This window comes from Haliaeetus leucocephalus, unplaced genomic scaffold, assembly GCF_000737465.1.
Source record: "Haliaeetus leucocephalus isolate CR32 unplaced genomic scaffold, Haliaeetus_leucocephalus-4.0 Scaffold139, whole genome shotgun sequence".
NCBI lineage: Eukaryota > Metazoa > Chordata > Aves > Accipitriformes > Accipitridae > Haliaeetus > Haliaeetus leucocephalus.
Window position 1 is genome coordinate 127,814 of NW_010972575.1, and position 15,800 is coordinate 143,613.

Consider the following 15,800-nt stretch of genomic DNA (forward strand, 5'->3'; position numbering starts at 1 on the left):
CCCCACCATCTTTCCCCCCCACCCTCTTTCCCCTGAGGCAGTATGAACAAGCACTGAGAAAGAAACAATGATGTGGTCTTGTTTTTAATTCAAGTATTTCCATTTGTGATCTAGGGAAACTTTGGCAGTGTTGAGATGTGCCGGTATGACCCACTGCAGGATAATACTGGGGAGGTGGTGGCTGTGAAAAAGCTGCAACATAGCACAGAAGAGCACCTTAGGGACTTTGAAAGAGAAATCGAAATACTTAAATCTCTGCAGCATGATAACATTGTTAAATACAAAGGAGTATGCTACAGCGCAGGTATGTGCTATACTGAATACACCTTCAGGTGTACACCTAAGTATGCATACTGAGAAATTCAGAGAGGTAAGTGTTTGTGAAAATCGCTAACTTGTCCTAACTTTACCAGGACTTAGAGAGTACAAATCAAAGGAAGTAGTGTCTGTCATATACTACTTCTCAGTACAAGGTGGACATTTTATTTAGTCAGCTCATTGCATAATTTGATTGATTTAGAGAAAGTACCATTTTGACTGGTTACCCAGTTTCTTTATCTTAAAGCATAAAAGCCTTCCTAGAAAAGAATGTAGGATTAAGTGGGAAAATGCAACCATTTTGTAACTGTTATTGGTTTTTGCTCAATGTAATATCCCAGAGTGGATATTACTGGTTCTTGTACAGCCTATAAAATAAAAGACCAGACAGGAAAAAGTTTCAGAAATGGATGTGTTTGAGTGAATTGCTGATGTTGTTGAAGCTGATGAATGAAAGCATGGGTTCTGTAAAAAGAAAAATCTTGGTTCAAAATCAGACTAAGTTTTGAAAGATGGTAACATTGCTGACCAGTTGATGTCAGTTGCCATAATGAGTTTAATCTCAGCAGTGAGGAGGAATTACATAAACACAAATATACACATGGCACTTTTGCTTTGCTTTAGCAATAGTAGCTACAGTACTGATGAGGTGATCTTGATTAGTGATGCTCTGTATATCAAGCACATCCACATTATTGTTGTGTTTAAATAAAAATGGCATTTCCTGAATAAATGCAGTTTAATATATGAAGAATTGCATAGTGATGTACATATGATAAATTAGGTTTTTGATATTAAGACTATTTTCTATTACTTTTATTCATAGACATTTGTAAATATTTGTATTTCAAAAATTGTCATTGGAAAATGACAGAAAACTTAAGTATGTTTTTTATTTTTGTTGTAAAAGGTCGTAGGAATCTAAGGTTAATTATGGAATACTTACCGTATGGAAGTTTACGAGATTATCTGCAGAAACACAAGGAAAGGCTTGACCACAAGAAGCTTTTGCTGTATGCATCTCAGATATGCAAGGTAGGAAATTTCAAATTATTGACATTTTTCAACAAATTTTTGTCTCTTTGGTCTCTTCTCATTTGTCTCAAAACAACCATCATTGGTTGTTTTGTTGTATCTTTTATAATACTGTTGGGCTGGTAGCACCCCATAACCCTAAAAAAAGTAGTGATACATACTCGTGCACTAAACATGACAACTTCTGAGTATCTTAATACAGGATGCTGAGACTGGCTTATCTGCTGACTGAGGCAGAACATACTCCATTTATTTTTGCTTATTTTATAGTTTGCTTAGCTTATATTTCATTCAGAAGAATCAAAACCTCTTTTCTCCCTAATGAGAGCTGAAATAAAATTTTGTAGGAGTTAATGTACTCACCCAGGCAAACTGTTCATGACATATTATAACTTATTTTTCAGAACTTAGACATTCAGCTGTAAAACCACTAGTAATAGCATGTATGTGTTTACGAAATTTACTTTAAACTGTAAATAATATTAGCTTGTTTAGCAGAAAGAGCAAGGTATATGATTTCTGTATGAAGAACTAGAGGCCATAGAAATGCCCAAAGCTGTATGTTGTGGTTTAAGCCTAACTGGCATCTCGGCACCATGCAGCCACTTGCTCACTTCCCCCCCCACCCCCAGTGGGATGGGGGGGAGAATCGGGGGAAAAAAAGTAAAACTTAGGGTTGAGATAAGAACAACATAATAACTAAAATAAAATTTAATACTACCAATAATAATTAAAAATAATAATAATTGTAATGAAAAGGAATATAATAAAATTTAAAAAAATAAAATTGAAAAAAAACCACACACAAAAAAAAACAAATCAAGAAAAAGACAAGTGATACACAATGCAATTGCTTACCACTTGATGACCGATGCCAGAGCAGTGATCCACCCCTCCCAGCCAACTCCCCCCAGTTTCCCTACTGAGCATGACATTCTGTGGTATGGAACATCCCTTTGGCTAGTTAGGGTCAGCTGTCCTGGCTGTGCTCCCTCCTGCTTCTTGTACACCTGCTTGCTGGCAGAGTGTGGGAAACTGGAAAATCCTTAACTTAGCTGTTGCTAAGCAGTGCTTATCCTAAAACATCGGTGCACTATCAATATTATCCTCACACTAAATCCAAAACACTGTACCAGCTACTAAGAAGAAAATTAACTCTATCCCAGCTGGAACCAGGACACTGTAATAAATTATTTGCTAGTCTCAATGGTTGGTACTGAACATCCTTCATAAAATTCTGAAAAGGGGGGCAAACATCTGATCTTTATTGTAATATCTCATTTCCTCAGAAACAGGGCTTATGCCGTTTTATTCTGTTGTTATGCTTTAGATACAAGAAACTACAGACACTTTAGACTTAGTTGCATGTTTGGTAGTTTGAGTAAAGGAAAAAAAAAAGGGGGGGGGAGGGGTCAGAGGGAAGAGAGAGAAGGGGTGGGGGGAAGACACGGCACCTCAAGGCACGTACCAGAAATATTTTTAAATTCCGTTCCCCAATACCCACATCAAAGATGTGGAAACAGTAGGTTACTTAACATTAATGAGTGTTCTTCAGGGTATGTAGCCCACAGATATTCCTATGTCCGTTAATTTGGCCCTGCCACATTCAGAGCAGAAGACTTTCTGCAATATCCACAGAAAAGGCATGACAAGTCAGGCAGGAGAGCCTCTGCCAGAGCTGAGGTCTTCTCCAGGCATTCAAACTTTCACCGGGTGAGCAGAGCTTGATCGTGTTCCCTGCTTGAACCTGGGCTGACTTGGTAAACCTTTTAGCTACTGAACCTGGGGCATGTACAGAAGAATGCTGCATGCACTTTTTAGCAGCTGAGCTCACCTATTCATGTGCTTCACTGAAGCAAGGCTAGGTGGGTGGTCTCCAGCAAAAACTCCTCGATGGGCAAGCAATGTACAATGAGGTTGGAAAACAGAAAATGTTCACAAGTCTGTGGCAAGTGTCAATCTTGTTCACAGAGAGGAAGGATTGAACATAGGACCACCCACTCAAAAAGAGTTAAAAGCCCTTTTATTTGTGTCTCAAAACGGAGAAGTCATTCTCCAGTAAGGGGCGTAAGAAAGTCTCTCAGTATTATTTCTGCAACAAAATAACTGTTATTTTCAGTGCTGTTAAGTCACTGAAAACAATCTTCCTTCAAAGCAAAGAGCTGGAAGTGTCTAACACTCAGAACCACCTAGAAGGTTGGTGACAGTGAACCTTTCATAGAATAAAGATGCAACAGGGATTTTTGAACACGCAAAGGCTGCAGCCACTTACCTGTTTTATTCTGTGGCCTTCTCAGCCTATGACCTGAGGGCTCATAAGGAGCCTTACTCTCATAAGAAGCTGTGAAGCTTGCATATCTAAGTCTTCAGGCCTTATCCAAAGTTTTATTCAAAGCCGGAAGGAACAACAGTGGCAACATATCTCAGGACCCTGCTCTCTGAGACAGGTATCTGATGGGAGGACCAGAAGGTAGATTTTGGCCTTTGCAGGCAGTGCAAATATGGCAGGAAACTGTGGGAAAGGAACTGTGTTCAGAAGGTACAAAGAAGAAGATTCTTAATGTGTATACATACACATATATAAAAGAAGCATCGAAATATTACACATCTGCAGAATGATGATGTGAAAAATCCAAACAGCAGATGAAATGACTGCTTCCGAAGTGCCGAGCACAAACCAAGAGGAAGGGAGCTAGAATATGCCTTCTGCAGATACTTACGTGGGAAAACATCCTGCTTTGATGTGGCGAAGTGTAGGTACACACAGTATGAGAATGGGGGAAGTCTGCATATAGGGCTTTCTCTTAAAGAGGTCTCTTTCCTTTACTTCCAAGGGGATCAAAGTCTAATAATTACAGCGTGTCTTGCTTTGCACTGTTGTTGCTGTATGACCTGCAAAGCAGAGGTTATATTGATCGTTTAAGATTTCACTCTAATCTGCAGCATTCTGTTACTTCAAAACAACGTAATTAAAAACATAATACCTACTATTAGGAAAATGGAATCTGAATGGTTTTTCTTCTTCTTTTAGCTGATCACATTTCCCCCTTTCCTTTAGCTGTTTTTGCTTCTCTTGCAATGTTTGCTCTTTCAACATCTCATATCTGTTCTTTCTGCTGTGCATTTCTGTCACTCTGTTATTTGGATTTTTTTAAAATCAAAAGTCTTTCTCCCTCTGCCTTGCTGCTTTTCTGTCAAATATATGAGAGAAACGAAGGCATGCCCACACCTGAGGATTTAGATGAGTGGTTTTGCTTGCTTGCTGTGTTTTGGTTCCTTGCCACTGTACTGGTAAAGGATTCCTGGCTTACAGGTGATTTTTTTGTGTGTGTGCATATCTCATACTGTGCAAAGCAGCATTTTCAGAGATGGCATTTGCTAGTGGTGATGTGTCTGTAGATGCAAATTAGTGCAGCTGTCATCGGTGCAGCTTGTGCCATTTGTATAGCTCGTCTGGTGGCAAGAAATAGGACTTTATATTCAGCTTTAAAGAATCCTGACAACAGAGTGGCAAATAAGGAAGTTAACTTCTCTGTGCATCTGATTTTGGGGATGTTCTTTTTTGCTCTTATGGCCCTGCATTTTGTTAAGGCTGGCTGATAGGAGAAGAGGCCAAGAATAAATTTTATTTTTCCATCTCTTAGTGCTTAAAGCGCTTCCGGTGTCCTTGCTGGATAGCATGGTTTTAATGAGAGAAACGTCGGAAATCACATAATGAAACTCAACTCCATTGTTAGAGTAGTGCCACAGGGCTATGATGTCCACTTAGAATTTGCACGATTTCAATTAAGTCTCTCTCTTAGGAGAAGTATTTTCCAGGCTAACAGAGAAACTGCTGTCCTCAGAGAAACTTCAGGACGGTGCTCAGTGCACTGTGTAGCAGTAACAAAAAGCCACGGCATTGACGCGGACGGGAAGTACCGGGAACGCAGACGCCTTCCCGGGGAAAAGCCGGGCTGGGGGCGGTGGTGTTGTTCGGGGCGGACCGGCGGGTCGGCGCTGCCGGCCGGCCCCTCGGGAAGGGGGCTGGGGGGCGCACGGCGGCGCCCCCTAGCGGCGCGAAGAGGCAACAGGCGCCTGAGGGGAGGGTTGGTTGGGCTGCGGAGTCACGCTACTTCCGCAGGAGGAGGAGAGGGAGGGAGGGAGGCCGGCCTCTTGACGTTCGTGTCCGAAACTTCTGGGTTCAGCGGTGCTCGTAGCGTAACTTGTCGCTTTTCGGTCGTGTTGAAGGAGCGAGACGCTTTCTTATGAAACTCCCAAACTGGCAGCTTGCTTTGTGTTTCCTTTCACGTACAAGTCGGGTATCTCTCTACGTTCTGCAGTGTCACCTTCTGTCCACCGTTTATTATTGCTGTGTAAGCAAGACCTTCCTTTTTTTAGTAATACCACTACACACGCTGGCTTCTTCCACATTTCATCATTAGCAAAAAGAATTACATGCATTGGTAAGAAGGGATCAGCAGCAGCAAAAGACAACATGGCTTTGGACCCATGTTTTGTTACGGCAACCCATGGGAATATAACAATAAGCAGAACTGTGTTGGTGAGTAATGGGCCATATGGAAGAGAAACAGGACAGACAGGTGGGAATACAGTCGGAGGATAGTTGTCAAATTCAAGGAATCATATTATATCGTTTCATAAAGCAATCAGGAAAGCAGATGTATGAAGTGAAGAAAAATAATTAAATGGGTAAATAGGACAGCCTTCTCATCTGCCCTGGACTGTGTAGCTTAGCCCAAATCTTGTTTTTCTTCTGTCTGTCACCGGCAAACTGCATTTGGCCACAGAAAGTAGCTGTAACAGATATCCAGCTACATAATCAACAAACACTCGGCTCTGACAGGTGCTCAGTCTGTCTCCCTTCAGTTAAGGGAAGTCCCTGGTCTTAGAAGAAGTAATTCCTCAGAGAATACAAATGTTCAAGCACACCAGTTTTGGTAACAATCTTTGTTTGGCTTTAACTTTGAGGTTAATGCATCCCTTTAGGGAAAGTGCAGCTACTTAATGGTAAAAGTAACTCTTTTCCTCTTGTTTGTGAACTTTACACCTAGGGCATGGAGTATCTGGGTACAAAAAGATACGTTCACCGCGATTTAGCAACAAGAAATATCTTAGTGGAGAATGAGAACAGAGTTAAAATTGGAGATTTTGGATTGACAAAAGTCTTGCCACAAGACAAAGAATACTACAAAGTAAAAGAACCTGGTGAAAGCCCTATATTTTGGTAAGTCTTCTTTTGGTATGTGAAATCATGGCATGTTTTCAGTTTTTGCAGTTCCAGCCAATTGTTTTGCATATTGTGGGATTTTTAAGTGCAAACTCCAGGTCAGTTGCCCAGCATTGTGAAAGTTACATGCATGATGTTTGACTTTACAGAACAGCATGTAGGTTTTTTCAACATATTTAAAAACAAACAAACAAACAAAACCACACAAAACTAAAAATTACCAGAATACTTGAAAGAAATAGTATGCAACAGGGAAGATATTCAAAGATAAAAGAAATCTAAAAGGACTCGTTCCCCAGGATGCTTTCAAAGTTTTGGACCTTTTGGTTCCCTGAACACTGGTCATTCATAGCTTGTAGCTGAGATCTGTTGGAGAGACCCCCTGTTGACCAAGTAGAGTTAAATCCCACAGACTGCAATTAGCAAGGATAAAATGCTGAGTTGAATATTCAGGTAGATGTCTGTATTTGGGCATTGAGCTTCCAGAAAAGGCCTAAGTTACTCCAAAATGCAGTAATGGTCCAAGGAGCTGTACTTAGCTTGGAAAAGAGAAGAACACTCTGTGTAGTCTGTGGGAGACTGAAGGATTATGAAATGGAAATTGGTAGACTGTATTCAGAATGCAAAATATATACTTCTGTTCCGTTCTACAGACCTAGACATACCTTAGAAAAGACGCTGGCAGATAACTGATAAAAACCGTTTTATGTCCTGATAGCAAAAGAAAATGCCATTTTGTACATGTGATTTTAGTCTATATTTTAGTCTGCTTCAGGCACTGTAAAAATGTCGTATCTAAAGTATAAATAATACAAAATGGCATCTTAGTAGATGATGTTATTGCGAGTTGTAAAATTTAAGTCCAGAAGTAGCTGGGAGACAGTTCAAGACTCACTGAAAGTGGTGGAAGGATTCTTGCTGGCTATAATTGTCTTTCGAGGCCTTCCTTATCACATCAAAATCTTTTTTACTCACACTACAGATAAGAAAAATATCTACAGCTTTGTTGGAAAAACAAAAACTTGGATATAGTTATCGCTAACTCTGTTTGCTTGAGGGGGTTTGTGTTTTCAATACCAATTAACTATTATTAAAAGAATAGTTACTAGTGAAGGTAGTGGAAGGAACGTGCTAATGCCTGTGTACAAAGAATACTTATGAAAAAAAGTCAGTCTTATTAAAAGTAATATCTTCAAAATCAAAAAGACACGTTAGACAGAATAATATTTCTTTTACCATGTGTTGCAGGTATGCTCCAGAATCTCTGACAGAAAGCAAATTTTCTGTGGCCTCAGATGTGTGGAGTTTTGGTGTGGTCTTGTATGAACTCTTCACGTATATTGACAAGAGCAAAAGCCCACCAGCTGTAAGTACATAGTTAATGGTTGTCAGAGATTTTTTGTTTCTTTATCTAAATTTTTTAAAAGATACAGATTGTTCCTATACTTAAGTAGGTTGATATTTACTCATGCTTTTCTGGAAATACCTTAGTGTTTATGAGGCAGCGTCCAATCAAGAGCAGCAACATGCTAAGAAGTATTCATATCAAGCCATAAGAAGGAAAGGAGATCTGAAAATTAGCTGATAGTCTGTGCAGATCTTACCCATCGGGTAACTCCTAACCGTTTGAAAAGATTTTAAAATATCTCATTACAGATTGTTCTTTCTCATCCTTTGTGGAGAGTGATCCCAGATGCAACTGTTTCGTTGCAACATGACATGTATTTTTAATGCTATTCCAAATCTAAGGCTGAGCCAAACAAATAGGTAAACATTAAGTTGAGTTAAATAAGTAACTTAAAAGTTACTTTGTTATGTTACCAGAACCCAAGTTAGCATTGAAGTTCAAGAAAGAAAGGGAGTGGCTTTTTGCAGACTATTGACAGGCACCTTTTAAGACATTTATAGTGGACGGAGAAAAGTACTACTTGTACACTGAATAATGGTTCTCCAATTGGAAATGAGATTCATGATCTTACTTATACCTACAGTCCTTTGCAGGCATAACAGAGGAGACTTGAGCCTTATATATTTACTGCAGCTGTTCATACCCTTGGCTAGAGTCTCAGTCCTGGCAAATGTAGTTTTGAGAGCTGAACAATGATGATAGGCAAAAATGCACTTGGGAGATCTCTGCATTGACCTCAGTGGACCTCTTAGTAATTCTATACAATGACTAAGCTATCAAAGAAGAACTCTCAAGGCAGGGGCAGCTCTTCTTGCATAATAACACGAACACTGCAGACACCTGGAGTTCTTCAGAAGGATTATGAAATGAAAAGTGGTAGACTAAGTCATGGGCTCAGGTGGAATATACTTTGAATAAATTAACTCTACATGTGCATTCACCACTTCATCAGGTTGGTTATTCTACTGGATATGTATCAAGAAAAATTAATTTAATCAATTAGCCAAAGCAGTCTTTTTAACTGTCATGGTCTTCATATTTGTACATTGTTTCCTCAACTTTGGCCATTTGCAGATTCTACCAACAGTTGTTTCCCATTTTCATGTTAAAGAATATTAAAGAAATGTATGTAGCATTGGAAGAAAAATAATTCCTTCTTGTTGTGTTTAAAATTATTTTCAGTTAATAGGACTCCCTCATTTACTTTTGATCTCTGGCAACCTGAGTGAGATTTTAATCTACTTTTTGAGTTATGTTGGGTTTTGGATGGCAAGATTTATCTAAGCCATTTTTGCTGGCTTTAATTATGCTACTCTTTCTGGCCTGTAGTTACTGATTAATCCTGTTAATCTTTTTTTTCATACATCAGTATGATATTGCCTGTTTTCTGTTTGACTGGTATTTTTCAAAGCATCAAGATCTTGTTTTAATGTTTCAGAGAGCTCTTTAGAATTAGCTGTGAGGTTTATCCTTTTAAAGTTAATCGTCAGATGCTAATCAACGTTATTTTAAGATTTTTCACTTACTACTTTAAATTGTGTATGTATCTTCCTATTTTTATCTACACACAAAAAAAATCTGTAATTATTGTTATATTCTCTGGACTTGTAATTTATAATTTTATCATTGTTACATACTGTTCTCTAGTAGTAGTAGTATTACAACAGATTTTCCCTGGCAAGAACATTGCAGCATAATTTTTTCTTTGAAAATTATTTATGACAGTTAGCCTTCTGTTTCAGGAATTCATGCGCATGATCGGCAATGATAAACAAGGGCAGATGATTGTATTTCATTTGATAGAGCTTTTGAAGAATAATGGACGACTACCAAGACCAGATGGATGCCCTGATGAGGTGAAGTATTGTATTAATATGTTACTATAGTCTGAAAAGTGCTCAGTCAGGGTGAGTACGTGGTAGATGCAAACCTTGTGTTTTGTTCTGCATGTGTTATTCAAGTATTTATACAAGCGGAATGGCTGTGCTGTTATTTCAGTTGCCTGATGAGTACAATCACATTTCTGATTGTTTAGATTGCATTCCCTCAGGAGCCTAGAATGTAGTCTTTCTAAATCTATGAAGTAGGACTATTATGACTGACTGCTGTACTGGGGCACTCGGGCTTCTATTTCAAAAATATAAATTTATTAAGGCAATGAGATTAGTATATAGAACTTGTTCCATGGGTGCCCCATATAGAGATTCTTGTTCAAAGCTGTGAACTGTGGATTCTCTTGAAGTCTGTAACGTTTAGCAGAAGTACCTTAATATCTACATAAGGTTTTTCGCATTTGATTCCAAGATTTAAAGAACTCCTTATCTTGATTATTTTCTTTCACTTGCTCTTCCCTCCACAAGCATAGGAATACCAATGTTTATCATGTGTATTATTCACTGTCAAACATTCTCACCCAAGAGCTACCTGCAGACTGTACGCCCAGTTAAGTATATGAGTCAGATTTTAGATGTTCAGGGTCTTCAGGTTTGTATTCATGTTCTTCGTAGATACTGAAGTGTATATGTATGTAAAGCCATCCTCAAGGCACACCGATTAATTCAGTGTCCTTTTGTTTTCGCTAATACTCCAGATGTTTTAAAAAATTCTTTCATGGTACTTCTAAGTCTTGTAGTTCTCTCTTCTTCAGAGCAGGGTGCACTTCAGCTTGAGTCAAACTTGTAGGGCTGAGTAGGTGAATCAGTAGGGAAAGAAGGTAAGTAAAATAGTTATGCTTTTTAACATGTGTAACTTCCAGCTCAGATCAATTGCTGCATCCCTTTAAAATCAAGCACACTTGGCAATAAGTTGAGAAATAATCCATTCAAAGCTGGAGACAGAGGAGAGATCAGGGTCAAGTGGTCTAGCAAAGAAGAGAAAGAATGGTACAGGTAGGGCAGGGAAGCCACGGGGGAAGAAATAGTCTATAGAGAATCAAAGAAGTCTCTGAAGTAACCTTCCTTGCATTAGATGTGTGAGTACAGCCATTGTTGAATTGCAAAGGTTTGGCTTCTTGTAGATAACCTGAATGTCATATGTATGAGATAATGCATAATCTGTTTTACTGAAATTGTATCCAGACTAATGCAAAGGTTTCAATGTCTGACATTTCTTCAGATATCAAAGCAAGATGAAAATGGCTCTTTTTTGTCAGAAACTGTGCTTCTCCTGTTTTGATTCTGAAAGGCCAGTCATCACAGATACTAAATCTTCCAGATGTCTGTAGCCTACAAGCTTCTTGAGACTTGGGTCTAAAGCAGCTTGGTCAATGCAGGAGTTTCACATTTGCTGAAAAATAAGGAACTGACACTACTTTTTTTTATTTCTGGGAGCTCTGCAGATTGTTCTTAGGCAAGATGTAAAAAATTGTTGGAAGAAGTATGAGAAGTTGGTAATAGTAGTCTGGGTTAAATTGGTGAGAGGAGTACAGGTGAAGAGCTTGGCAAGTTGTTTTGTGACCAGGTATCAGGTACATGTTTGGGAAAAGAGAAAGCTGTTGTCAAATGCCTATTGTAATGGAAATCTTCTCCAAAAGTAATTTAAATCTACTTCTGCTAGAAGTGGGTTCAGTTTGCACAGTAACTTTTCTGGCTTATTTCTGATTATATATGAAGAATAATTAAGAATTTAATATATGGATGTGGAGAGGTGTATGTTAACATTGCAGGGGAGGCATAATTTTAGAATTGCTGTCTTTGTAAATCTGATTTTTGGTCAGACTTGTAAAACATTTGTCATTTTAAATGTTTTTTAGCTTACCAAAAAATAAGAGCAAGCAAGAAGATAAAAACTTAGCAAAATAACATGTGTCTCTTAAAAGTTTCAAAAACTAGCTAAGTGAATTTCTAGACTAACTCTAAAAAAACTCCCCTCCTTTTATAAGGGCTTTTGCAGAGTTAGCTATCCTCACTTCTTGCTGTCATTGGGATCAAGCAGATAAACTGATTGGTATAGGAAGATTTTAGGCACACTCTTGTGCCACTGTTGCTTAGAAGCATAAAGTTAAGTTGAATGTTCTTTGGACCAGATCAGAGTAACTATTAACTATTTGTAACATCTGTTTACCTACTACTGACTTTCTTTGTTTCTGCTCCAGATTTATGCTATCATGAAAGAATGCTGGAACAATAATGTTACCCAGCGCCCCACCTTTAGGGATCTTGCTCAGCGAGTGGATCATATAAGGGACAACATGGGTGGATGAGAAAACTATCCCTCCTTCAGAGGATGCGTTGGAATGCAGAACAAAATGTACTTGGTCTGCTGTGTATAATTGACGTATGTACACATGTGCATCTTACCTTTGCTGGAAGTAAAATCTGTGTGGCAAATATCCTATCTCAATCTGCATACTGAGGAATCCTGCTGGTTTTCTTTATCAGGATATATTTGTTCCTATAAGAATGTGTTGAAATTCTCAATAGGGAGAGAAATTATTTTTCTAAATAAAATAGTCTAATATATGGTCAGTCTACAACACCATTATTTGCCTTACTTGGCAATACAAAAAAGAGGTGACTTAAAATGTGGTGAGATTAAGAGATGGAAAGACAGTGTATTTCCTTGTTGAAATGGGGATGCACAGAAAAGACTTCTAGAAGTCTTTTCACACTGAGTATATAATGACTTGGCACCCTGTTTTGTGTGTTGCGCAAGGGCTTGTGTGTGTTAATACAGTTTTGTAATTTTTTCATTGTTGATGCAGAAATGGCTTCTCTGTATAACAAAATAGAAGTGGTTATGTAACCCAGAAACTTTTCATGTGCCTGAATCAGTTATCAGCCAGCAATATATGCAAAGAGATATAATAGGCTATGATGTTCTTTAAGTATTTTGAGGGAAAGGGAGCAAATTGTTCTTAATTTGGAGAGCCAGAAAACCTACTCATCCATGTGGAAATTTTAATTTAAAGTTAAAAGCAAACATGTTATCCAGTTTTTCTTACTCTTCCTCTGAGTAAGTATTAGATTTCCTTTATATAATTGAAGATACAGTGATAACAAGTAGAAATGAAGCCATTTTACACAAGGCAGTGTCTTGAGTTTGTTTCTGAATATGAAGAAGCTAAACATACTGATTTTAAATGCTGCTCTTTCCATCTTTGTAATTTTCATGCAGTCATAAGTGTATCTGTAAATTGGGAACTTTTTAAAGCAGAATTAAGAATCTAGAAAATGCCCTCCATTTCACAGTTCCTCACTTTCCTGTTAAGATGGTCACCTTATACCTTCCTTCCAATACACTAAAAGAGTGCTTATGGCCCAGTATGTGATATGGCCAGTCACAACCACATCGAGTCTATTGTGTAATGAAGTGGCCCAAGTTACCTCCTATTTCTTTCTGTGGTAATACCCAACATAAGACTATTTGGAAGGAGGAATTACAAGTGCAACTGCTCCACGCTCAGTGGGGGGCAAGGACGTGATCCCAGTTACTGGGAACTGGAAGGAGATCAGAACTACCTGAACAGATTACTTATGCTGTAAAATTCAGCTTTTGAAATATGGACAAGACAACTCTTTGGTTTTGCCTCCAGGCATAAAACTTGGGGATAATCTCATATCTCAAAGCAGTAAAGTTGCAGGTTTTGTTTATTTTTAGTTCAAATAATCTTTTTGTTTGTTTGTTTTGTCTTATTCTTAAGCATTATTGTTTGTGAAGTACGATGCTTGTTCTTCTTGGACTTTTGCTGAGAGAAGTTCAGTTAAGGGGATATACAACTTGGCAAACTGACCTGACATCCAGATTTGTATTTAAAATGAAGTGTTAGTTTTTAAAATTTGTGGCAGAGTGTCAGTGAAACAGAGGAGTTACTTTCACTATGGGGCCTCCTTAAGATTTGTGGTTAACTACATCCATCTTATCAGAAGTTTAAGTACCTCAACTTTAAAAAATAGAAAAATCCTTACTTAGTGTAACATAGTGCCAGTATAGCAATGTTTTGTACCACTGTGATGTTTCTCTCCCATAATTGCTCATACAAAATTATTATTTTATAATATGGGAGACTGCTAAATAGGGAGGGCAGCATCAGCCCTCTTTCTGCCCATTGCATTTAATAATATTTCTGCTGGTTTTCTTGCCACCAAACACTTGCATAGATAATTTTTAAAACTAATTTCACAATCAGTTTTTAAGCTGCAAAGAACTTTAAAGTGCTTTGTTCAACTTAACATGTTTCTTCATTTTTATACATTGCTTTGAAGATTTAAAATTTTGTGCAAAAAATGTCTTTGCATTTGTAGTCTTGGTTGCGTGTACGTGGTTTTTGTAACAAAAGAAGATAAAGCTTTAAAGCATTGAAATAGCATTTTAGCTGAATAACATATGCAGGAATTATGTAAAATTTGCAGTGTATGACACTCAGTAGCTAACTGGTTTCCAATATACAGTAGACTAAACATAATTTATGTAAAAATCTCAGGGAAGTTTGTGTAATGCAATGAAGAACTCTTCCAGTCTGCTATTTTTTCAAGTGAATAAAAAGTCTTTCTTGTTCTACTACACTATGACTGATTACATAGTCTATTTGATTGCATAAATACAGTGTTGAACTCAAGGATAATTTTTAAGTGTCTTGTGGAATTGTTTTCTTTAATACTTCATAATTTTTAGAGAAAGCCATATCTTTACACTGCAGTATAATTTTGTGCTGTTGGTCAGGAACATATAGTCTTTTGTAACAAGTCTATCTGTGCAAAGGGCTTGATCATTTGGGATGAGTATTCTTAGCTGGGTGAATAGGACCAAGTAGTGCTTAGGACTCTCGGGGGATGTGTGATCATCTGCAGCACCAACATTTAGGTCCTGGAGCAGACCCAATGGTTTTCTCAAAAAGCTGTTGAGCATGTAAATGCAGTGATTTTGCTGAATTTTCTACTGCCAATTGTAGTAACCTTTTTCAAAAACAAGGAACACTGCATTTCAAAAGCATTCAGATCTACAGTAGCATTGTATGATGCTGTATTTTTATATAGCCTTTGTATTTACAGACTCAGTTCTCTGTTTTAGAAACTTTGTTCAGCTGGCATTGCATTTGTCATACTTTAGTGTAATCATTATGCTACCCAAAATGCTGTGATTTTTTTTTTTTCCTAGAAGTGCTGGTTTATGCATACATGACTGCTGCTATGATGTAGAACTAAAATATTAACTACTGCTTTGCAGTTGTATTTGAAGTGAAAGAATTTTTCTGTAAGTGCACAATATATCTTATAGAACTCTGCAAACAAGTATTGTCTAGTATAATATTGGTTTGTTGTGTATCAGTATAAATATGTTAAGTTTCAAAATCAGTTTTTAAATAGATTCCACAGCCTTGCAACAGTCATGCAATAAGCCAGAGGAGGAATGAGTTTTCAGGAAAAGAAACCCATATTCTTGTCAAGTCCTAGTATTTAATAAAAGCTTCCATAGTTGAGATAATTGTTACTAAATGTACAGATGAATATAACTGTAAAAAGATATGTAAAAATTATTTTAATTTGTTTCCAGAAAGTAAGTTTTTAACTGTTGCATTTAGTTGAGATGTTGACCAACTGCCTTGAAATGTATGGGAAAAGATGTTATTGTATAAAGTAAGAAGAAATGTAACTCTTGTGTAAAGAGAGCAAGCTTTCCAGGAATGTATGATCACAAACATCTGGAGGATAGAGTTCTGAGAGCAAAAATAGAAGCATAGAACAACCACCAGACTGATGGAAGAAGGCTGATGTTCAATACTGAAGAAGCTTTCTGAAATGTGAAATACATAATGATTTATGAAAAACTGATGTCTACTGAAAATACCACACCAAGACAAATATGTGCTAA

General features: G+C 37.7%; 1 protein-coding gene across 9 annotated transcripts in view; it reads left to right on the forward strand.

The window, feature by feature from the left end:
- JAK2 (Janus kinase 2) overlaps positions 1-15,465 on the forward strand; it is a 65,488-nt gene extending 50,023 nt beyond the window's left edge. For 8 of the 9 annotated variants that reach the window (XM_010586036.1, XM_010586033.1, XM_010586038.1 and 5 more), the window contains 6 exons: positions 115-304; positions 1,229-1,353; positions 6,408-6,580; positions 7,832-7,949; positions 9,734-9,847; positions 12,085-15,465. In XM_010586036.1, the coding sequence (XP_010584338.1) occupies positions 115-304; positions 1,229-1,353; positions 6,408-6,580; positions 7,832-7,949; positions 9,734-9,847; positions 12,085-12,192 (828 nt within the window). In that variant the 3' untranslated portion in view covers positions 12,193-15,465. Of the gene's footprint in view, positions 1-114; positions 305-1,228; positions 1,354-6,407; positions 6,581-7,831; positions 7,950-8,239; positions 8,375-9,731; positions 9,848-12,084 lie in introns of those variants that run through there. The other variant, XR_775538.1, reaches the window with a different exon arrangement.
- The last annotated feature ends 335 nt before the right edge of the window (positions 15,466-15,800 follow it).